General features: G+C 39.2%; 1 protein-coding gene across 2 annotated transcripts in view; it reads left to right on the top strand.

The window, feature by feature from the left end:
- lama5 (laminin, alpha 5) overlaps positions 1 to 24,503 on the top strand; it is a 115,233-nt gene that overhangs the window by 86,906 nt on the left and 3,824 nt on the right. For both annotated transcript variants that reach the window (XM_088081685.1, XM_088081684.1), the window contains exons 41-77: positions 477 to 707; positions 1,344 to 1,457; positions 1,543 to 1,673; positions 1,787 to 1,867; positions 2,541 to 2,755; positions 3,305 to 3,405; positions 3,590 to 3,773; positions 4,275 to 4,415; positions 4,870 to 5,021; positions 5,149 to 5,259; positions 5,725 to 5,836; positions 6,537 to 6,710; positions 7,051 to 7,247; positions 7,329 to 7,445; positions 7,911 to 8,065; positions 8,738 to 8,867; positions 9,145 to 9,247; positions 10,282 to 10,395; positions 11,001 to 11,183; positions 11,695 to 11,837; positions 12,397 to 12,576; positions 12,656 to 12,795; positions 13,764 to 13,923; positions 14,660 to 14,793; positions 15,033 to 15,198; positions 15,877 to 16,011; positions 16,215 to 16,366; positions 16,539 to 16,671; positions 18,129 to 18,272; positions 18,890 to 19,020; positions 19,133 to 19,300; positions 20,115 to 20,235; positions 20,354 to 20,508; positions 21,752 to 21,944; positions 22,738 to 22,875; positions 23,777 to 23,936; positions 24,016 to 24,146. In XM_088081685.1, the coding sequence (XP_087937811.1) occupies positions 477 to 707; positions 1,344 to 1,457; positions 1,543 to 1,673; positions 1,787 to 1,867; positions 2,541 to 2,755; positions 3,305 to 3,405; positions 3,590 to 3,773; positions 4,275 to 4,415; positions 4,870 to 5,021; positions 5,149 to 5,259; positions 5,725 to 5,836; positions 6,537 to 6,710; positions 7,051 to 7,247; positions 7,329 to 7,445; positions 7,911 to 8,065; positions 8,738 to 8,867; positions 9,145 to 9,247; positions 10,282 to 10,395; positions 11,001 to 11,183; positions 11,695 to 11,837; positions 12,397 to 12,576; positions 12,656 to 12,795; positions 13,764 to 13,923; positions 14,660 to 14,793; positions 15,033 to 15,198; positions 15,877 to 16,011; positions 16,215 to 16,366; positions 16,539 to 16,671; positions 18,129 to 18,272; positions 18,890 to 19,020; positions 19,133 to 19,300; positions 20,115 to 20,235; positions 20,354 to 20,508; positions 21,752 to 21,944; positions 22,738 to 22,875; positions 23,777 to 23,936; positions 24,016 to 24,146 (5,430 nt within the window). The remainder of the gene's footprint in view (positions 1 to 476; positions 708 to 1,343; positions 1,458 to 1,542; positions 1,674 to 1,786; positions 1,868 to 2,540; positions 2,756 to 3,304; positions 3,406 to 3,589; positions 3,774 to 4,274; positions 4,416 to 4,869; positions 5,022 to 5,148; positions 5,260 to 5,724; positions 5,837 to 6,536; positions 6,711 to 7,050; positions 7,248 to 7,328; positions 7,446 to 7,910; positions 8,066 to 8,737; positions 8,868 to 9,144; positions 9,248 to 10,281; positions 10,396 to 11,000; positions 11,184 to 11,694; positions 11,838 to 12,396; positions 12,577 to 12,655; positions 12,796 to 13,763; positions 13,924 to 14,659; positions 14,794 to 15,032; positions 15,199 to 15,876; positions 16,012 to 16,214; positions 16,367 to 16,538; positions 16,672 to 18,128; positions 18,273 to 18,889; positions 19,021 to 19,132; positions 19,301 to 20,114; positions 20,236 to 20,353; positions 20,509 to 21,751; positions 21,945 to 22,737; positions 22,876 to 23,776; positions 23,937 to 24,015; positions 24,147 to 24,503) is intronic.

Consider the following 24,503-nt stretch of genomic DNA (forward strand, 5'->3'; position numbering starts at 1 on the left):
TCATACGACAGAGATTTAACAGAAATTCTGCAAAACTGCATCGGATGTGTGCTTGTCGGTAGGAACAGGCTATAATAGACTTCTCTTGTCATTTACATGTTTCAGAGACTGCATTAAAAAAATCTATCAAAAAACTTTAAACCGGGAGAGGATTTGGATTTGTGTATCTAAAGTTTACTGAGCAGGATCGTGAGATTTATCATAAAATTCAATAAATAAACATTGCTGTTGAAATAAAAAATAACATATTTGATACCGATTTTATTTCCAAATTTGTCCAAAGTTTTAATAGAATGTAACTAACTATAAAAGAAATGTGTTGATGTTTCAGGCTCAAAATAATTTATTTATATTTGTCATTTGTTTATGTATTTATTTACTTCTCATCATTTTTCTTATTGTGTTGTTTTTGCTTTTTTTCTGTCCCATAAATTGTGAGACTTTGTCCATGTAACATGTCCTCTCTTTCCTCACAGGGGAGTTTCCGTCACGCTCAGACCGGTAACTCGGTGTCTCGTGAGGAGCTGATGATGGTCCTGGTCGCTCTGGAGTCCCTGCAGATCCGAGCCCTGCACTCCCAGTCGGCCCACTCCGTGTCGCTGCGCGCCGCTGTGCTGGAGGGCGCCGAGAGCATGCCTGCCGGTCGCCATGCCAACAACGTGGAGATCTGCATGTGTCCCGCCAATTACCTGGGAGACTCGTGTCAGGTGAGGGACACATCAGGTTGTTCAGTTGACTGTGAAGTTATCAATATTTATTTTAAAATGATTAGTTTTAGTAGAGATTCTGTTTGTGGTTCCACCTGTTTCAGGTACATTTTTGGATCTAAAGCTATTCAAAGTTAGCTACAGTGTGAGGATGTTTTTGTCAATAAAACCTCTTTGGAAAAAATTTGATGAAATATATTTTGTGTTGTAGAAAAATGCTTTTTAAAACATGGTTATACAATCAACAGGAATTTAGTGACAATAATACTGTCAAGCAGATATACTGTACATTTGAGCCACACACTCAATTAATTTTTATTTTGTTTTATTTATTTATTAGATTTTTTATTTGGTTAATTTTGAAATGTTTAAATTATTCTCTGGTCCCAGCTTCTTAAATGTGAGTTTTTACTGTTTTTTTTATTTATTTATTTATTTTTTTTAATTATGCCATTGTAAATTGCTGTATATATTTTTTTGTCCTAACAATTAATTTAGTATAAACTAAATTAATTAACTAAATTTTTAAAAAAAACAACGTTTTTCTAGCATTTAACAGAAAAAAAAGACCAATCCAAATTAAATTCAAATTATTAAAAATTGTCTTCATTCTGAACTTAATGTGTCTCTCTATAGAAATGTGCTCCGGGTTACTACAGAGACACTATCGGCCTGTTTCTGGGCAAATGTGTCCCCTGTAACTGTAACGGACACTCTGACCAGTGTCTGGACGGATCTGGAATCTGTTTGGTGAGAATTTACAACATTAAATCCTTCCTTATTGATGAATTTCTTTGGCATAGTTTATAGTTGTGATTATTTTTCTTTCCATCAGAACTGCCAGCACAACACAGCAGGAGACCACTGTGAGACATGCCAGGGTGGTTTCCTCGGCAACAACAGTCTTGATGGACAGGCGGTGTCCTGCTCCAGTTGTCCCTGTCCACTGAGGGTCCCATCAAACAAGTCAGTTCAGTTTAATCTCTTTTTCCAGCCTTTCTCTTTACTTTTAATCACTTTATGCCATTTCATTTTACGTCATAATATTAATAAGTGATTTTTTTTGTCTTTTCATGTAGCTTTGCAGAAGGTTGTGTGCCGAAAGGCGACAGGATGCAGTGTCTGTGTATGCCGGGTTACGCCGGACCAAACTGCGAGAGGTAAACAAACCTCCTCAACACAATGTGGTTTTGTTAAAGTGCTCATCAGAAAATATATTTATAAATCTTATATTTTATGTCTGTCCTTTTTTCACAGTTTGTTCTTATCTGTTAGTTGACTGGAGACTAATGTTAAAGGACAATTAGTAAAATTTCCCTATATTATTATTATTTAAATTAATTCATTATTTAATTATTTAACTAATTATGTATTTATGACTTTTTTTACTCATGTCATTGTAATTTATAGAATTTTTGTTTTTTTAATTTATTTTTCACTTTTTTTGTTGTTGTTTTGTGCTACTTTTACTTTTTGTAACTACCTCTGTAATAGATTCTGATTTGATAACATGACAATACTGACAAACTTCATAAAATCTTCAAATTAAAGAGAGTTCAGAGATTTAAACTTTGCTTTTTATCTTTCCTGGATATTTATAAGTTAGTTCACATCAAGATTTTTAATATCATTTACAGTGTGGTGGTTGGTTAAGGATCGCTGTTTTCAGATTTACAGCTAAACAAACACTAAAATTTGTGAAACAGTTACAGAATCTCACACTGTGACACTTTCAGCAAATATGACAAAATGTTATTTTTTGTAAAAGTGGCCAAAAATGTAGTTAAACCTGTTGCCCAAACGTGTTAATTAATAATGAGTTTCTTAATTCAGGTGTGCCCCTGGTTACTACGGCAACCCCATGGTGCTGGGCAGCAGGTGCCAGCTGTGCCATTGTCATGACAACACCGACCCCAACATGCTGTTCACCGACTGTCACCCGCTGACCGGCGAGTGTCTCAGCTGCATGCACAACACGGCCGGGCCGCACTGTGACATCTGCGCTCCTGGTTACTACGGCGACGCCATCATTGCCAAAAACTGCACCAGTGAGTTCAAACTGAGTGCATGAGAGGCAGCAGTGCGCACATTTCATCTAATTAGGCCGCAGAAATTTGCAGGCAAAGCTTCAATTAAAAAAAGAAACTGGAAGCTATTACACTAACCCTAAATAGCTTTATTTTTTATTTTATTTAATTTTTTGCATTAAGACGGAGGATTCGGGCCATGTTAAAGAAAAAAAAAAGTGAGATTTTGAGAATAAAGTCATAATGTTACAAGAATAATGTTGTAATTTTGAGAGAAAAGTCTGAATATTATGACAAAAAAAGTCTGAATGTTTTGACAAAAAAAAGTTGGAATATTACAAGAAAAAAGGTGTAATTTTACAAGGGAAAAAGTCGTAATTTTAGTAGAATAAAGTTGTATTTTTCACGAGAAAAAGGACTGTTATATTACTGAAATACACACATTGCCAGCCAGCTATAAAACAGGCGAGAGCACAGGCAGCCTCCTTGGCTGGCCGCCTCTGGCCCTAAAACTCTGTCATAAGTTGTATCAGCCAGTTAAAATGTTTTTTGTTTTCTGTTGTAACACAGAGTGTAATTGCTCTCCATGTGGCACCGAGTCATGTGACCCTCGCACTGGACAGTGTCGCTGCAAACCCGGAGTCACCGGACCGCACTGTGATCGCTGTGATGTAAGAGCTGTACACGTTTTTGTTTTATTTTTGTTTTTTTCTCTAAATTTCACAGTCTCTAAAGCTGTCTCCAAATGGTCTTCTCTCTTCTCTTTTCAGATTAAACTTTAAACAAACAAAACAATCCAAAACTCTGTCCTCTTTACCGAAAGTCACTTTTTTCTGAATCTGTTTCTCCTCTCAGGACGGCTCGTTTGGCTTCGACTCGTGCTCCGGCTGCCGTCAGTGCGACTGCGACGCCTCCGCAGCTCTCGTCCAGCCGTGCGACCCTCAGAGCGGTCAGTGCGCCTGTCAGCCCGGAGTCAACGGGCCCAACTGCAAACAGTGCGCTCCTGGATTCTGGGACTACGGACCCAACGGGTGCAAGAGTGAGTGAATGCATAACGTAACATACAGGGAATCAATTGTTGTTTTTTTTCTTTTTAAACCTGAAAATATATTTAGAAAAGGAAATACAGTAGTTAAAGGTAATATAAGATAAAATCTCTATATATTTATACAAATATATATGTATACATACACGTACATACACTCCTACATGTATATAAATACACATACGCACATATACGCTCACCAAACTCATCGTCTGCTCTGATCACCTCTTTCATGCTGTTGTTGTTCAGGTTTTTTTTACTACAGTGTGAACACTTAAAGCTCTTCAGAAAGGATGCTGAAAACCTGATCAGAGTTTTAAAGTGTCAGTAATATAAACAGCTGCATAGATGACAGTAGCTGCAGTAGCTTGTGGTGCAGGATGAGTCATAGCTATAACTTTCACTGTGGCTGCTTTTATTTGGTAGATTTTTGGCTGTGAAATGGTTCTAATAAAATCAAACCCACTTTTTTATTTGACACCATCTTCCCTCCAGGGTGCGACTGTAAAGGAGGCCGCTGTGACCCCCGCACAGGAGAGTGCCGCTGTCCGGACGGCATGACGGGAAAACAGTGCGACATCTGCTTAGATGACCACAACGTACCTGTGGAGCACGAGCACGGCATGCACTGTGAACGTAAGTAACACAAACACTCAAACAACTGCTAAAAAAAATAGAGAAAACATTTCTCAGACAGTGTTAAATCCTGCATAACCCTTAGGGACTGTTTGACACATTTTACGAGCTTTTTCATTCTTTATTTTTTGATCATTTTGGCTGTGTTCATGCATATGACATACATTATGGCAACATTATTTATCTTTATATAATCTTGTAATTTCCAGCTCAGCTCCTACAATAAGTCTAAAAAACATAGTGGTATCATGACAAAACTCTGACATTTAAAGGGTTAATATTCAGAAAATAATATTTATTTAAAATCTATTTATTTTTAGGACTGATGTTGGTTAAAAAAACAAACTCAATAAAAGTAGAAAATAATATTTACGTATAATATTTTTAAATCTTGATTGTGAAATCACATTTTTACACATTAAGTGTGTGTCTTATGTGTTTGTTTTTCTTGCAGCGTGCGACAACTGTGTCATCGTCCTGTTGGAGGATTTGGACAAAATGAACGACAACTTCCGCTCGGTCGCCGCTCAGCTGAGCAGTCTGAACGCCAGCTCCATGGCCTGGGCTCAGCTCAGGGGTCTCAACAAGTCTGTGGAGGACATCGCTGTGAGTCCATACACACACACACACACACACACACACACACACACACGATGTGGCTCAAAGGAGCTGCTGAACTGTTGGTGTCATATTTCATACACTTTAACATAAACTCATTTTCCCATAATTCCAGCGCGCCATAGAGAACTACAACAGTACACTGGATGACAGCAGGAATCGAGCCGACATGCTGGATGCTGAGATCATGAATATCAATGACGACATTGATGAACTGCAGGACAAGGTTTGTTCACACACACACACACACACACACACACACACACACACACACACGTACACATCTGTGCAATCTGAATTCACTAAATCTTTATTTAGAAAAGCTTAAATGTGGCACAGTGAAGACACATTGTGCCACGTTCAGAGACAAATTCAGTTGTTGGAGCTTATAAATGCTCTATAAATGTCTACATGATGATATTGTTTTTATTATTATACAGTTATATATTATGACAAAAATTCTCCAAGACACTATCGTTTAAAATGTTTAAGTAAAGGATAAATTCACTTATATCTATCGAAGTTTGACTTTTCATATTCATATTTAATTTGGCACAATATTATTTTAGATATATATATATCTATATATATATATAATATATATTTAGAAGCTTTATACTGAAAATACTGTAATCAGCATTAAAATGAAGATATTGTGGATGTCTCTGTCGTGGTTTTGTGATGTTTTCAGGCGTCAGTGATGAGCGGCAGGGTCGACGGCCTGCGGAACAGCACCACTAACACACACCAGAGGGCGCAAGACCTGCTGTCCTTCATCAACAACATCACCATGGACTTAAACGGTAGGACAGAGGACAACTGGTCCATTCAAAATCTAACATAATACAAACTAGTCATTTAAATCAATAATTGCACCAGTTGCTGCATCACCAATATTATCGGATGTTTGGACAGAATTCAGTTGAATAGAATATTGACGATACAAAAATTTAATATTTTCACAACTAAAATAAAGTTAATGTCAGTTTTGTTTCTTAAACCTAAAATTAAAAACATATCAGAAAAAAGAAAAAAAAGTAAAGTAAAGCAGTCTGCTGAATTTAAAAGTTTACACTTTGGAGAGATTTTAAAAGCCAGTGGAGAAAACGTGTTTTTCATCAGAAGTGTTCCACAGGCTAACAGCAGGGTGTCTGCAGGTCCTAAAAAAGTCTTAAATATGTCTTAAACTCAGTTTCACAGATAAGAGGCCTGAGAGGATCATTTCATTCATTCATTCATTCATTCATTCATTCATCATAATATCAAATTTTTATCATATCATTTTTCTCTTATACTTAATCCATCTTTTAATTTATTTCTGTCAAAATGAGTCAAGCTCTACAGAAAGTCCACATTTCTGATGTTTCAAATGTTTAAAGCTTTATCTGAACATTATACTGTCTGTACATCGGAAAAAGCATTTTTGACGATCCACCTTCTGAAAAGAGGATTGTCGACTGCAGACTTAATGATTTATACTTTTTGTTGTAATGCTTTCCACAGATATCATGCTGATGGCGAACCGGTCGCTGCAGAACAACACCGAGGCGGAGCAGGACGGCGAGCAGAGGGAGAGGATGATGAGGGAGGTGCAGGCCATGCTGAGGGAGATGAGGCTCAGGAGCTGCGTGGGCCAGAAGAAAATGGCAGACAGGGAGAGGGCAGAGGCGCAGAAATGTAAGTTAGAGACAAACACATTATTAGTTTGAGTTTTTACGAAGGGAGAGTGTCTTATTTCAAGTGGCTGCAAAGATCAGAGTGTGATCTATCAATACGCATAACAGCATGTATCCCTTATCAAAAAACAACAGACACTGACAGCACTGATTTTTGGGATTCACCAACGTTTTCCTTAATTTTGCTTTGCTCTTAGGTAAGAGAAAATTTTACAAATGGTCAAGAGCATTCGAGACAAGATACGAGAAAAACATCTTGCTTTCAAAAAAAAAGTTTTATTTCTGAGGAATGTTTAAATAATGCAGTAATATAATTTAATCAAGTTTCTGTCCTCCTCTAGTGTTGGATCGTGTTAACAAGGAGCTGGCCGGTCGTCAGGGAGACAACAGCGACTTGGCCAAAGCCATCAGAGACCGCCTGTCCCGCTTCCACTCTGAAATGATGGATCTCCGAGACGCCCTGAACGAAGCCGTGAACAACACCGCCAGAGCCGCGGAGATCAACAACGTCAACGAGAAAAACCTGGAGGACAACCAGGTGAGAAACCAAGAACAACAGTCAGAGAGGAGAAAAGCCCAGTGACCAAAAGTGATATTAAAACTTTATTTTTTAACACAGAGGAGGATGGACGACCTGATGATGAAGCACAAGGAAGTGAACGACCATTTGCAAATGGCTGTGGATGATGTAGCGCAGGTCAACGATGCCATTTCCACACTGCACGACTCCAAAGAGGTAAGAACAATCAAAAACGTACATTTAAAATAAATAAATAATATGATAAATGACTAATACAGTCTGCAGGGAGGCTCTGCATTGCCTCAGGAAATGTTTCCACTGGTAAATAAACACGTGACAAAATCTGTGTTACCAGTTACAGCGGACAATTACCAAAAAAATAAAAACATATTCCCCATTGACGTTTCTGTAGAGGGCTGTATCTTTTTTTTTTTTAATTTTATTAAAGTTTCACGCATGTCAAAACATTTACATCAAAGTACAAATCTATATCCCCTCATACAGTCACACATTCCCAAAGAAAGTAAAATGAATAATGACAATAAAAATAATACTTTTTGGCATTTTGTCTTCATTGATGTTGCAGAGACAAAAGATGGTGCTGTGAGGACATTTTACAAAGATCCGAATCTGGAATCAAACACTGTTTGTGTCTCTTAACACGTCATACGTCTTTCTCAGGAGTACGAGCGGCTTGCGGCGCGGCTGGACGGCGCCCGGACTGAGTTGGCAAACAAAGTGCAGCAGTTTGCTTGGCCAGACTCCAAAAAATCTCTGGTGGAGAAAGCAGAGAGACACGCCGAGCAGCTGAACGAGGCAGCCATGAACCTGACACAGTGAGTTAGCGGCTTCGCTACTTAAAGTTTATTAATCTGTTAGATTAGTTGTTGCCGTGGTGACAAAACTCATCAGGTAAATGAGACAAGACAAGAAAAGATGTGTCGTCTCTGGTGGGAAATATGTTTTGGGCGACAATGCCACACATAAACTGCGATCACATCACGCTCCAGACAGAAATGCACATCCAGCTGACACAACGGAGAGACAAACAAACAAACAAAAACAAACAAACAAAGGATAAAAACATATATCAATACCGACACAAGTATAGCACCAGTGCAGTGCCATTGCATCAGCCCCTGAATACAGTTATTGCACGACAAGAGGTAAAGACATGAGTGAAAATATTGTTTCCACAACAATAATAAAAAACAATACAGTACTTTGATAAATGCATAAGAACAGCACAAGTAAAACCAGTAAAAATGATAAAATGAATAAATAAAATGCAACATAAGAAAACTGAGAGGGTGCTTAAAAAGACAACCTTAGAGTTTAGCTGGTTGTTTATTTAAAAGCTTTGGATGTTGGGAGGAGAGCGAGCGTGTAGCAATGATGGCTCTGTAACGTCTCCCTGAGGGAAGTACACAATACACACAATACACATAAGTAAATAATACACACGAGTAAAGAGAAGATGTAAGTGATGTCGTTTGGGTTTTTTGCAGTTTGGTTGAAACAGCAAAGAAGGACGGGTTTGTGGATGTGACGCAGGCCTACAACAAGATCGTCAACAGCATTAATGAGGCCGAGGAGTTCGCCAAGATGGCCGAAAAGGCGGCTAACGACACAATGGAGGTACACTTTTATTCTTTCACCTGTGTGAACACATGTGCACGCACAAATACAGCTCAGACAGCTGGCTTTGGATTCTTTCTTTGTTCGTGTCTGGCTAACATTGATCTCTGTGTGTGTGTGTGTGTGTGTGTGTGTGTGTGTGTGTGTGTGTGTGTGTGTGTGTGTGTGTGTGTGTGTGTGTGTATCTGTGTGTGTGTGTGTCTGTGTGTGTGTGTGTGTGTGTGTGTGTGTGTGTGTGTGTGTGTGTGTGTGTGTGTGTGTGTGTGTGTGTGTTCAGAGCATAAAGGACCAGGATCTCAGTGACCTCGCGGACCGTCTGAAGAACCACAGTGTGGAGTTAAGAAACGAGGTCGAAGAGCTAAACGATGAACTCAACAACGGTAAACACTCATCGATAATTTCGAATTAATTAATTTTGAATTACATACTGTACATTTTGTATATATTCTCTATCTCTTCCTTTTGTGAATACAATTACATGTCTATGTCTGTCTTTTTTTCTATTTTTCTTATCCCTAACTTATTTCCCTGCCCTGTACTGTGAGCATTGCCAACCCAGAAAAAAATCCTTGTTCCTCATTTGTTGAACTTGGCCAATAAACGTGATTCTGATTCTGATTCTGATTCTGATTCACTGGAGAGATTAAGTTTTCAGAGATTTCATGAAGTAAAATAAAAGTAAAGTCATTAAATAAATAAAGCCAAAAAGAGCCAGCTCACCTAAAATGTGGTGGAGCGGTCTTTTAGAGCTGCCGCAGGCACTCTTTTATCGGAGAGAAAAAATTGGAAAGAAAAGAAACGCCAACGTGTTTCAGCACAGCAGCCTCCGTCAGAACATTTTGATCCTGCACAGCTGAGCCGAAAAGCTTTTTTCTACCGTTTTTTTCCTTCACTATTTTCTTCTATCCAATACAAGAGTGCTCCACAAGACCACACCACCACGTTTTTAGCCCAGCATACACTGTGCAATTTTGGGCTGTCTTAGACGACAGATGACCACAGTGACAGAAACGCGGCTCTAAAGCGGCGGTCCTACATCGCAGTGAGAGAGGTTTGAGGATTGCCGTTGCTGCGTTGTGCGATCAAAGACAGCCTGGGATCAAATCCTGATGTCATCTACAGTCTGCATACATCAAGCTTGATGTCGATGTTGAAGTTTATTAAGATCCATATCGCAGAGTTTAGCTGCACTAAACTTCAAAGACTTCAGTCTGCAGGGCACTGCAGGTAAACGGGCTCTTTTTGCCTCCGTTTATTTGAAGCGTTTAATCCACCACAGAGAAACTTGTTTTACTGTTGTTAACCGGACACACACTGAGCACGCCACTCTCCTTTTTTGGTTTTTTAAGTAGAGTCTTTTAGACTTCAGTTTGGATGTTCAAGCAGTTGAAGTATTTTTGTTTGTGTTGCACAGAACTGAAGCCGAAGCTGGAAGACGCTCAGAGACGACTGAAGGGCGCCAAAACCAAACAAGTTAACGTGATGAAGGACCTGGAGATGGTTCAGAACAGCCTCAACTTCACCTCAAGTACGCAGATCAAACACACGCAGAATCAGGGGTCATGGAAAAACTAAATATACCCTGAAATCTTTTGGAAAATTCACATAATATTGTTTTTACAAACCTGTATACTAACACATGATACATTCAAGGACCGTGGGAATTTGAAAAGTGCATAATAATTTTTGTTTCGTCAGTTTCTGTCTGTGATAAATGTCATTTTTGGTGATTTTAAAGAAAACATGCTTTCCAAACCCATAGGTCTGCAGTATTGGAGCATGTTTTCTTTAAAAATTTCAAAAAGAGCTTTAACTTCAGCTGATTTTGCTTTCTATGAAAACACGTCGTGAACTTTGTTTGATACTGATGGCAAAACACGGCAGAAACAGAAAGTCCTGCAGCCATCCGCCCGGCTCCCAGGCAAACATATACTAAAAAAAAAAGATCCTACTAGGTTTAAAAATGATGAATGCTGAGTTAAATTCACACAAGAATAAATTGTTGACGCTGGAAAACATGACTTTAAACAAGTGGAAGTATAAATAGAAATGAGCACTGAATAAAGCACAGGAATCACATATTTGTTTCTTTATTTTTTAACCTTTTCATCCGTCTGTCTGTGTGATTTGCAGATGTGAGTCAGGAGATCGATGCGGCAAAGCGAGCTGCGGATTTGGCGAACACCACGGCCACTGAAGTCAACGATGCCCTACGTCCCATCAAAGAGCAGCTGGACAAATGGACGCAGACCTACGGAGACACCAACACCACCAACGATGACATCAACAAGGCCCTGATGGAGGCCAACAACACCGGTACGAGCTTGTGAACACATCAGCAAAGAAACATCCCAAAAAACCTTATTTCAAGTACTGATGGACTTCCACTATTTTGATATTTTGAAGTCTTTTTAGTCATATGATTTCTACTATTATAAATCTTTAACTATGATCCCAACTGAGTTACTGTTTACCTCGTCACCATTTTAACCCGATTTACCGTTTAACATTAAAGATACCAAAATGACCAAAAAGTTTCGCAATATCAAATAAACTTTTTTTTTTTATTAAAGCAAATTGATGTTTACACAGAGGGAAATGTCTGCTCCTTTTGACTTGTTTTAGTTTAATACAAACTCAAAATGTATTTATTTATTTAGTATTCATTTGAGTAGCTGGAGACAGAAACTTAGACGAGCTCAGATAAGACAGGATAACACAGGACAAACGAAACAACCACAAACATCCCAAAAACAGTTATCAGGCATGATGGTGTTCTTACTGTTGTTAAAATGCAAACTGGTTATTGAATCAACTCTCTCCGTAGTGCAAGCGCTGGGTGAGACGATTCCTCTGCTCATGAAGAAGCTGGATAAACTGCAGAATCACTCGACACAGATGCCAAACATCTCTGAGAACATCAGCCGCATCCGACAGCTCATACAGCAGGCGCGCAACGCCGCCAGCAAGGTACACACACACACAGACACACACACACACACACACACACACTCAGAAGCTGGAGCTTGAGCAAATTGGCTCGATTACTTTCAAAGACATGAAAAGAGAGCAATGAGCAGCTTAACAAGAGATGGTCCAAGAATTTGCACGAAATTAGTAAAAGAAAAAAAAATTTACAAGACAATAACAAAAATTTTTTAAAAAGAAAGAATATATATATATATTAGATGATCATAAATATGTATTTCTGGACATTTTTACTTTGTTTTTTGATAACCTAAAATAATCCTCCAGAGCTAATTTTCAGAAAATTTCCGTGTCACCCTTTACAAATTTTTGCAGTTTCTCTGTCCATTTCTTGGCAGGTTGCTCAATATGTTTTCCCATCATTTTTGAAAGAAATCAAAATGATTTTCTCCGGTTTCAGAGTTTGAAATGCTGGTAAAAGGCACCTGAATAGCACAATAAAACACTAATGTCAATCGCGGTATTTAAGGGTTAAAACCCTCTGCTCTTCAGCTGCCTATAATTTTTTTGTATTGCCTATTCTCTTCTTTCCTCCGTCCAGGTGAGCGTGCCGGTGAAGTTTAACGGGAAGTCCGGCGTTCAGGTCCGTACTCCTCATAACCTGGCCGACCTGGCCGCCTACACCTCCCTGAAGTTCTACATCACGCTGCCAGAGGCGGCACGAGCCAGACGGCAGGACAACAGCAACCAACAGTTCGTCTTCTACCTCGGCAACAAGGACGTAAGTTGGTATATATTTTTGTGAGAGAAGACGATATGGGTGTTTTGTATTTCATTACTGTTCTGTCTGGTATTTGTAGTCCAGTAAGGAGTTCCTGGGCATGTCGTTGGTGGGGAAGAGACTGCGCTGGTTCTTTAACATCGGAGGAAAAACCGCTGAGGTGACGATGCCTGAAGACGTCAAATCTAACGGAAACTTCAACAGCATCATGCTGGAAAGGTAACACACACACTATAATATAGAGCTGTGCGATATAATGAAATAATATGGTTTTTTTTATGTCTGTTTAGTGGTTTTTCAGTTAACAAACAGGTCAGGACAGACTGAAAATCAATCATACAAAATGCCTCAGAGATGTCAGGAGTTCACACATACAGACACAACTCAACAAAAACGGCGTGATGTGAATTTTGCAATGTAAAACACAGGGCTGGTTGGTACGATTGTTATTGCCTCACTTCTACATCATTAATTAAGGGTTGCCACATAAAATAAATCAACCTTTTCAAGTTTCAGGTGCTGAATAACCTCTTATTAACAGACTGTAGCTGGGAGGTTGAGCCTGTTTTTAGTTCAGTGAAATTAATCTACCCGTTAAAATGGTTATAGACTTTACCACAGTGGAAAAGAGTCATTTCAGAGGACTTTCTCTCAGTACCACGAATACAGCCCGCAATGGATCAGACTTTATCACGTGCCCCGAAATATCAGACAGAGCTTAAAATGTGGAGTCCCAGAAAGTCGACAATTTTGGACACAGCCAAAACATGAGATGAAATATATCATCTGATGAAAAAAACGTCTATCGTTTCATATTATGCTTTGTTGTTTATTTCATTCACGTCATCTGAAAACAAGACGCCGACACCGACGAGCCTATTCGTACCAAAAAGAGGGGCTACTTCTGTCGTTTAGACGTGTTTGAGGATAAAAAGTCAGACACAGAACTCGGGGCGGGTGAATATGTGAATGAACTCGATGTCGTTCCACATGCGATGTATAAAATGACTTTATTGCTAACATCGAATTCAAATGGTCTCATTTTAATTTTTTTAGCCACTGGCATGAGACTCTCTCTCACGTGTGTGTGTGTGTGTGTGTGTGTGTGTGTGTGTGTGTGTGTGTGTGTGTGTGTGTGTGTGTGTGTGTACGTACGCGCGCGCGTGTGCGTGTGCGTGTGCGTGCAGGATCCTTCAGTACGGTCAGATGGCCATGTCTTCAGAGGCCTCTGAGGGCGACCAGACGGTCACCAAAGCCTACATGGAGGCTGAAGGAGATCACGGGCTGCTCAACCTCTTGACTGACGACACCGTCTTCTTTGTGGGAGGATACCCGAGTACTTTCAAAGTAAGAGCATGGAGCTCATTCAAACTCCTCATTTTACCGCCTGCTGTTCTGTCGCTGCATCGTAGCTGTGGACTATGAGAGCATCCTCGTTTACTGACCTGATACATTTCATATATTTTATTTATTTAAGGACAACAGTCAATAATCAGCATTTCTGTAAATGTGCCTGTGTTAGTGATTACATGTTACTGAAGATAAGATAAGTCATAAAAGGCATTAAAATCCATGATTTAGATATAAGAGTTAGTGTTAAAATGTTTCAAATCAATCTTTCACAAGTTAAGACATGGGATGTAGGAATTTGTTTGTTGTTGTTTTTTGTTTTTGTTTTTTTTGTTTTTTTAACTTAAAATAATTGGTAACTAATAACAATAATGCAAATAATAATTTATATATAAAAGATTTAGCAAATGTCTCATGAACATCAGAAAAAAGTCTTGTTTTATGTTACAATTTGAGCAAAATTCTGCCTAACCCTAATTAGTTGATTATAGTAGTTTGGTTATAGTAAAGTTTGTCTTCAATTTAATTACAATTACCATTTAAAAAATAGTTTCTTTGCTGAACCCCGGACAAAGTCAAATCGAAAAAGCGACAATTCAAAGAACATGAACCCAAGTAAAATCAGGAATAGCGCTTTCTTTTAAAAATATGTCCCTGATATTTAAGTAAGATTTAGGGCTGTGATGATGTAATTTTAAACCATATGCATTAAGTATCTTTTCTCTTGTTTTAGCCCCCGCCATCGCTCGTCCTGCCGAACTTTAAGGGCTGTATCGAGCTCGATACGCTCAACGAGGAGGTGCTCAGTCTCTACAACTTTGAAAACATCTTCCATCTCAACACCACAGAGGAGAAACCATGCGGCAGGTCGGTGCATGTCGTCTTTTAATTTATTTATTTGAAATATTTGTCGGATGTCGCTCCTTGCTTTCTGTCTTGTCTCAGATTAAATTCTTTTTTTAAATATGAACAGGTAAATAATAACTTTAACTCCTCTCTTGGTCTGAATTAATCATATATTTTCTCTTTTAAATAAAACTGGCTTTCATATTTTCCATTTGTCTTCCTCTGTGTGTTTTATTATGGATATAAACGGGTGAACACAGGTCCAAGCCGGTGCTGACTCAGGCCTGGGTGAACGACGGGGCGTATTTCGACGGCACCGGCTTCGCTGAGATCACCTTTACCGATGAATCGCCTCGCATGCAGCGCTTCGAACAGGAAGTCAAGCTGCTCTCACAAAACGGAATACTGCTCCTGCTGCAGAAGGAGGTAAACACGTCATTCATTCACTCTTTCATTATTCTAACAGGGTTTATACAAGGTGTGTGAGGTGCTCAAAGTATTGAATTTAACACTCAGAAATTTAAGTCTTGGAATACCTTGAAAATCACACATTTCTAACTTTGCCATTGAAAAAGTAGCTGAATAAAGTTTTTTTTGTTTTGTTTTTGTTTTTTTCAAGCACTACTTAATTCATTTATCCTGAAATTATTACGTTTTTCTAACATTCGTTTACTCTGAAATCATTTTTTTAAAGGGATAGTTCACCCAAAAATGAAAACTCTGTCATTATCTACACACCCTCATTTCGATGGAAAGTTGGGTGAAGTTTTGTTGTCCACAAAACACTGCCAAAATTTCACAGGGAAATGCTGTTGCACTTATCTCCCCAAAAATTTGAGCAAATAGTGACCAGGATTTAAACGTTAAAAAAAATACATAATAAAACCACAAAATGTCTCTGTACTGCTTATTCGAAGTAATCCAAGTATCCTGAAGCCCCAACTTGTCAAGTTGTTTTGAAAAACTGGTCACGAATGACTGGTTTCATGTTTTGTCCTTGTTGGGAGCCACGTTCACGTATGCACAACCAACGAAAGCTCACAGTACCGACACGCCAGTGTTTGCATGCTACCTGTAAGCTCTCGTGTTGGTCTCGTCCTGTAGAGTCAGTTCTTGTGCATGGCGGTGCTCAGGGGCAGATTGAAGGTTTTCTACGACTTCACTGGTGATATCGTGGAGCTCGAGCCCAAAGACGCATCTTCTGAATACCTGAGGATCAGCGACGCCGACCCCAAAGCTGTAAGTCTGCCGTGTCTGTCTTTGTCTTTCTCGTTTGTGTTATATAAAGTGTTTTTTGTACGTGTCATATCCCTGTTGAAGGATTAGGGATCTTTAAGAGGTAAAACAGTAAAAAATGACACAAGAATAAAAATTTCTTGTCCAAAAAAAAAAGGGAGTTGTTTTTTCACGCCGCGTGTGTCGGGTTGTTTTTCACTGTGCAGCTGGAGCTCATCCTCCTCCGTTCAAGCACGAACCGCATCGTGGTGAGAAACAACCGCTTCAGCCTCTACACCCATCAGCTCGCAGAGAGCATCCCCCCATTCAGTGGAAACTACTTCCTGGGAGGAGTGCCGGAGCACAAGATGCCTCAGAAGTGAGTAGGACATTATGGGATGGATAGAAATGATGTTTAGTGCAAATACTCATGAACTGCATTAACTTAAGTGATCGCTTTTAAGGTTTTTCTCTAGTTTGCCAGCGAAAAAAACATCTTTAAATTAAAAATAATCTCAGGTTGTTATAGATCTCTGTCTGTCTGTTTCCAGGTTGAAGTCTCTGTTCCCGAAGCAGGGCTCTCTGAAGGGCTGTTTCAGGAACGTCAAGGCTCAGAGCTCTCACATTGACCTGAAGAGGATGACCAGCTCCGGCGTCAGCTTCGGCTGCGACAACGACCTGCTGGTAAGAAAACGCCGCGCAGCGTTCAGCTCGTATAAAATAAGGAACAAATGGCGTTTTTAATGCCTCCGTTCTACCGATAATCGAGGCCAGAGGCGATCTAAGCACAAGTCCGTCCGTCGGGTTCATTCTTGTGAACGCGATACCTCAAACTCAATCTCACCTGGACTCAAGGATGAACTGATTCAGTTGTGGTGGACAAAGCTGAAGGTCACTCTGACCGTGCGTCCGTGTCATTGTCGTGAACGCAAATCTGAAAATGACCTTGAGGTAGTTTCCTCAGATTTAGCCCAAACATCCACTCGGACTTAATGATGAACTTTTTAGAATTTGGTGGTCAAAAGTCGAAAGTTGAGGTCACGGTAACCTCATAAAACGTGTTTTTGGCCATAACTGAAAAACTTTTGGTATCCACCCTGAAGCTGTGCTGATTGCAGAGATCTGCTGTGTGTGAAGCGTCCAAGTTTTCACAGACATGAATTTAAACCGTAACGGAGGCGTACAACCACGTGGCGGTACATCTATAATTTTTATGGCAATAACAATGATCTCCACTCTAAATCGAGCTCAAATATTAGTCAATGATGCTGCTGTTGTTTTTTCAATCAGTGATTTTTTCTTTTCGACATCATCATTTATTAAAATGTAATTTTTTTTCAGGCTGTAAATAATTCCACAATCGTTATGGGATAAAAGAAAAGAAGAAGATATAATGATTGTTCCCGACAAAACAGTACGGCTTTGATTATTTTTCATCTCAGATAATCGATCCATTATTGTGAGAACGTTTCCTGTTCTTACTAATGTTCACCAGAGATCAATAATGCCACGTCAGCATCAACAGACGGCATCCTCGCAACCTGATTTTACGCCCTGACATTATGATCAGTCACGAATCCTCCCCGACTATCACGACAGTGATGTTTTAACTGTCCTTAAACTGTCCTTTTTCTGAGAATAAACATAAATCAACCTGTTATCACGAGGAAACAAGAGTTTAGGAGCTATTTGACCTGGGATCTCGAGATAATGGCACTAAAAAACAAACTACTCTTGCTCTGTTAATTCATCTTTAAATAACTTAATTTTTTCTCTTTCTTTCTTTTTTTTAAGATTTTTTGGGCTTTTTGCCTTTATTTGAGACAGGACAGATAGAGTGTGAAAGGGGGACAGAGAGAGAGAGAGAGAGAGAGAGAGAGGGGATGACATGCAGCAAAGGGCTGAGGCCGGAATCGAACCCACAGCCTTTGTACATGGGGCGCCCGCCCTACCAAGACATGACAGTCTTATAATCCTAAAACCAGTTTAATAACTTAAATCTACTCTTCAAGAAGTAAAAATGATACCTCTCCAAAGTTTTCTTCTTCTAATTCAGGCTTTTTTCTGTTGAAACAAAAATAAATAATGTGTGTGTGTGTGTGTGTGTGTGTGTGTGTGTGTGTGTGTGTGTTTTCATGCAGATGGCTCGCGAGGCTCATTTCTCGGGTCAGAGTTACCTGGACTTGGCTCTGACAAACATTCCCACCCTCAGGAACAACTTCTACACCAGCTTCAGCTTCCGAACCGAGCAGAAGGAGGGACTCATGTTCTACCACCACGACCAGGTGGGACGAGCCTCCGTGTCTTCCTCCGTCTCCGCTCTTATTTTGTCTTTCTCGCTCGCTCAGTATATTGAGATTATTTTTGATAAGATTAATATGTCAGCAATTAATTTTTACATTTTTGAAAAAGGTATATATGTAAGAATTCACATTTTTATTAAGATAAATATTTTTGTAATGAATTTATATCTTAAAGATAAAGATAAAGATTATTGGTATTAAAGATAATATATTAGAATAAGTCTGGAGAATTAATTATTGTATACTTGATGTGGAGGCTTAATAACTGAGTATTTTTAAGTTATGGATAAGAGGTGGGATTAAATAAATTGGTACTTCTTCCCGCTTCTTTTCAGATATGTGAATCAAATCGTGATGTTTACATTTTTTTATGTCTTCTTTTGTGATGTATTTTTTTTGTCTGTCCACTATTTTATGATTGTCTTTTCTTTATTTTGTACATGTTTTTTCACAAGTTCAGAATAAACTACTACTACTACTACTACTACTACTACAGTATCATCCATAGTGTTTTCTTCTTTTTTCTATGACTTTGAAGTGTCCTAACCTGTGTGTGTGTGTGTGTGTGTGTGTGTGTGTGTGTGTGTGTGTGTGTATAGGACGGAGTGTGTCAGGTGTTTTTGCACGAGGGCCATGTCGTGGTGAGAGCTGGAAACAGTGAGATTAAGACACAGAAGACGTACAACGACGACAACAGCCACTACGTCGCTGTCTACAACAACATCAACGGGTGAGCCGTGAAACTCGTTCCGAATATCAACACGATGCTTCAAACTTTAAATGTAGCTGCAAAGAAAAAAAGTGAATCACTCAAACTGACGGTGCGATCGCTCGCCCTGCAGGATGCGTCTGTACATGGACGACGTGCTGGAGAAGGCGAAGGAGGGCATCCGGGTGGACAGCAGGGGCCGCGGCGTGACCACCTCGCAGGAAGGCACCTTCCTGGGAGGAACGCCCCACCAGAGCCTCACCAACCTCACCGGATGTCTCAGCAACGTCTTCGTCAAGAGGTGAGAGGAGCGAGCAGAGCAGCAGCAAATGTGTCAGATAAAGCTTTGATATCATATTTCAGCAAACGGGGAAATCGTCTTTCAGCGGTTACGAGAGCTGTGCATCTTCACTGGTCTCAAGATTTGATTAACGATCAACGATTCGATTCCCCGACGCATTCCGTCCTAAATTTTCTACACGAATGCACATGGCTTCTTTTTTGTCAGTGAATACAGGCGGTCAGATACAGAGCGTGGGAGCGGCGTGGAGCGATGAGAATTCCCGCTCCTCGCTCACGGAGGTGTACGCTCTGCCCGTTCAGAGGCGACGCAGGCCGCTCCGTTTATTATCGCTCCGACCTTCACTCAGAGTTCACCCCGCTCCACTCAAATCACTCTGCGCTCGCTTCAGAAAAAGGAAAAGAAAAACATCTACCTTGTATTGTAATTTTAGCTTTTAACAATAAAAAATGAAGAAAGAAAAAGAAAAAAAAACCTAAACAGCACTGAAAATGGAAAAAAATATTTTTATTATATATTTTTTCTGTAACATTATTTTGATTATAAAATTTTTACAATTATAAATACAGTACAAATACATATATGTACATATTATTTAATTATATATAAATATTATCCTAAAATGCATGTTTTTATATTTTTACGTACTTCTTATTTCTATCATCTTGTAATTCTCTCTGCGTTTATATAAGAGCAACTGATATGAATCCTGCCTTCCCCCAAAGGATCAATGAAGTGTGTCTGATTATGAAAACGTGTGTGTGTGTGTGTGTGTGTGTGTGTGTGTGTGTGTGTGTGTGTCTCCTGTCTTCAGGTTAACGAGTCCTCAGATGGTTTTGAACCTGCTGAAAGCGAAAGAAAACGTCAACGCTCCTCTGGACTGTCCTGCTGCCAAGAAGCCTCAGCAGATCGTCGCTGCTCAGCCCAAACCCAAGGTACACACACACACACACACACACACATACACACAACAGAGCTACACACAAAGAAAACACAAACCAGACAAAAGCGCGTTAAGTGAAAAACGAATCTCTGTGTCTGTTTCTCGCTCAGGGAAAGCACAAGAAGCCGTCGGGGTCTCGCAGCAGAAACACCAGGCACTCGTGTCAGAGCGAGCCGTCAGACCAGGAGACCGGAGCGACGCACTTCAGCGGCTCCGCGCACAGCTACCAGAGATACGACTCCCTGAGCGGCTCGCTCAGCTCGATGTGAGGGTCAACACAAACTGCTGTGGAAACTCTCCCTGCAAACAGAAAACTGTTTGTCGTAGATTATTTACACTGTCAGATCTGACAAGCTGATTTCACTCACAAAAATCTAGAAATTGAAAAATTTAAGTAAATAGAAGTATTAATATTGAACGGTTTATTTTGTATCTAAATCTTAAGAACTTTACTTAGAATTGAGTCATTCACTTAGTTTTGCAAAGTTGTTGCAACTAAAAAATGATTAATTAAATCAATCTCTCTAAGTTTTAGTAATATCTGTACTCAATTGCATCAATTTGATAAAGTTACATAAATACAACTACATTTCAAGTAAACTAAAGTAAACATAAATTGGGATTTAGTTATATTTACTTTCCTTTTTCAAGGTTTTCAGTTTCCATGATTTTTTAAAATAAGATCAACTTGTCAGATTTTACAGTTTGGTGGCCGTCACGTCGGTCCAGACCGAAATATCTCAACACATATTTGTTTAATTTTCATGAAATTTGGTGCACATGATTATATTTGACTCTGGATGATTTGTAATCACTCTGGTGATCCTCTGACTTTTTCTACAGCGCCATCATCAGGTCAAAATCTTTTTAATTTGCAGAGGAAGAGGAATAAAATTTTGTCTTTAACCCTTTGAGACCAGAGCAAATTGATTTGATGTCTTTCAAAAACACGAGGAAATGCAACAAGTAATTAAACGAGTCATGTCCAAAGAAGAAGCAAAAATATTGGGAGGGAAAAACAAAAAACTAAATTGTGCTGAAAATATATGTCATGTATTTATTCTGAAACATTACTTTAAATTTAAATATTTCTCATTTTATTATTTATTTAAATATTTATTTGTTATTTATTTATTTATTTATTTAATTTAATAAAAAAATATATTTCTTTAATTATTTAATTACAATTGCAAATACAGTTTTTCAGGATATATTTACTTTTTTTTCTTGGATAATTTTCTAATAATCCCTCTTCTTTAAAACTAATTTTTTTGTTATTTTTTTGTCACGTTTTACTAACTTATTGCAATTTGTGGGACATTTGTTGCCAAGTTTTCCCCCGTATTTTTGTAACCATTCTGCTCAGGTTTCAAAGGGTCAAACAGCTTATGAAAGGCGCCTGAACGCAATAAAACTGATGGCGATGCAGGTTTCAAAGGGTTAAAATGGTTTTATATGTTCTGAAATGTTTGTGGCGTAATATTTAATACCCCTCTCTCTCTCTGCAGGCCTCACATCTCCATGGCGCTGAGGATCAACTCCTCCGATGGTATTGTGCTGTACGCAGGCGGCGGGCAGCGCGGCGCCGCCGTGATGTCACTCAGCGTGTTAGACGGCCACCTGCTGCTCCTGTTGGACGGAGGGAAGAGGAAGGTCAGCCTGCGCAGCCGCAAGAAGTACAACGACAACCAGTGGCACACGGTGAGGCTTCGTTTTACCCAGGAAGTGAACTTATTTATGTGACATTTATTTTCGTCGTCTTTTGATATTTACTTATTTATTTGATGTTTATTTATAAGGGACATCACATATTAATGAACAGCAGTATAAAATGCAAACTGTAAATAAGCCGGAGTTAACAGACTAGTTAGATTTAGTCTCCCTTTGTGTTTTCACAGCTGACCAAAGAGATTCTTCATTTCATTCGGACAAAGCTGCTCAAATAAATAAATAAATAAATACGCGTGGTAGTTTGTATTTAATTTTGCTTTAAATCATAAAGTGACTGGACTCTGTCAGGGTTGTTTTATATCACACAGACAGCGAGTGTCCTGTGTCTCTTTCACCTCCGTCTCTCACCTGCTCTGCTTAACATTATTGTCCACACGTGGAAATTTGCCTTCAGTTTCACCATAAAATACATGAAAGACATGCTCTAAGGACATAAAAACACAACATAGAAACGACAGCAGTGCGTTTCATGTAAAAAGTATAAAATATCAGTGATATGCATTCAAGCAGATATAATTTGCAATAAAAAGATATTCATGTTGAAGTCTCATGCAATGCAAAAAGCACCAGGAAAGTCTCAGGATCAGCCCGCCGTACTCCGGATACGAGACCCCGTTTATCACACGACAGCACACGCAACACAAGATTTAATGCGGATTTCAGTTCGCTGCAGGTCGTCTCTAACGCCTCTCCGAGGGTCAGAGTTCAGACTCACGGTGCGGTGGATGAGGAGGTCGTTCATTGTTCTTTCGTGTCTCTTCAGGTGTTTATAAAGCGTGAAGGAGACAAGATCAGTCTGATCGTGGACGGCATCAACGCTCAGTCCAAGAGGGTCCCCGGAGGAGACAGGACTCGTCTCACCGGGCCGTTTTACATCGGAGGAGTCCCGCCCACTCTGACGGTAAAACGTCCATAAATAACAAACACACACACACACACACACACACACACACACACACACACACACACAGGTCCGTTACACGGCTGGGTTTCAGAGTTTCGGGTTTTGCCAGTTCAGTGTTTGATCTTAAACTGCTGCTTTCGTCATAATGACACATTCTGACAAATTAAAAAGTAATCAAAATTAGCAACATGGTGATAAATCCAACTTGTATTGTTTAAGTAATAAGACATATGAGCACATGATTAACCCTTTAGGCCCACTTTGATATCACACACACTTGTATCATATAAAATGAGCTTTTCACAATCAGGAAAAATGTTATAATTGATATTATTTTTCACTTTCATTGAGTTAATTTTTTAACCATCAGGCCTGATCATAAATATCAAATGTTCATTCATTTTCAGAATTTAAACCCTTTAAACACCAGGATTTTGTCATGATGCTACTATGTTAAAAAAATCATCATACAGTTATTTTCAATACACTACATGATAAATAGATTTTTTTAAATTATCACAGCAACATTGATTTTTATGCATTTTTATTTCTGTGCAGTTTCAAATACTCACACTCGCTCTGCACACAAAACGCACTTCTCAGAATCAGGCTATGAAAAATATTATACATTAATATGATTATCTGCTTTCACTTGGTTTATTCTTTAACATCAGTCCTAATCATAAATCTCAAACATTCATTAATTTTCAGATTTTTTTTCAAATTTTTGCCATATGCATGAACACAGTTAAAATTATCACAAAAATAAGCAAGTAAAATGCACCAAACAGTCCCTAAAGGGTTAACACGCGCACAGACTCACTCTTTATCGCTCATCTCTTCTTCATGTGATGTAAAAACGTCTGCCTTTTTGTTTTGTTTTTTGCCTCACCTTCAGGCTCCGGGCTCCGGTGGTTTCGTCGGTTGTGTCCGGGATCTGAAGCTGAACGAGGCCCCTGCAGGAAGCCCCGCCCACAGCCAGGGGGCGGTGCCGTGCTTCCTGAACCCTCTGCAGCCCGGAGTGTATTTCTCCGGACAGGGAGGACACATCGCCATAGGTGACCATCATCGCTCTTCTTCTGTGGTTTTTCCTCGTGTTCGGGGCCTGCTGTCCCCTGACTGTCTCTCTCTCCGCAGATGAGTCTTTAGTTCTGGGTCGGGATCTGGAGATCCAGCTGGAGGTTCGACCCGTCTCGGACTCTGGGCTGCTGTTGCATGCTGGGACATCACCTGATCAACACCTGAGTTTGGTCCTCAGTGAGGGACAGGTGAGAGCCGCCACAGAGCTTTAACCCTTTAAACCTTTGAAATATTTGAAATATAACAATCAACCAGATTTCTCTCAAAAATATGTGAGGAAAGAAATACAACAACTCAACAAGAAATTACCAAAACGAGCAGCAACTTTGTTCAAAGTTACACAGAAATTATCTGAAAATTAGCACAAAAAAGGAAAAAACAAAAACAAACTGTTAAAGGAAAAGTGCTAAAAAAATGAATCATAAAAATAGTTTCTGGGATTTATTTATTTATTTTCTAATATTTATCTCTCTCTTTCTTTTAACTTGAAATGTTTTGTTTTTTTCTTGTCAAATGTTTCTTGCACTTTTGTTTTTTTAAGAGAA

This window comes from Plectropomus leopardus, chromosome 9 (assembly GCF_026936395.1).
Source record: "Plectropomus leopardus strain MGB_pleo_1.0 chromosome 9, ASM2693639v1, whole genome shotgun sequence".
NCBI lineage: Eukaryota > Metazoa > Chordata > Actinopteri > Perciformes > Serranidae > Plectropomus > Plectropomus leopardus.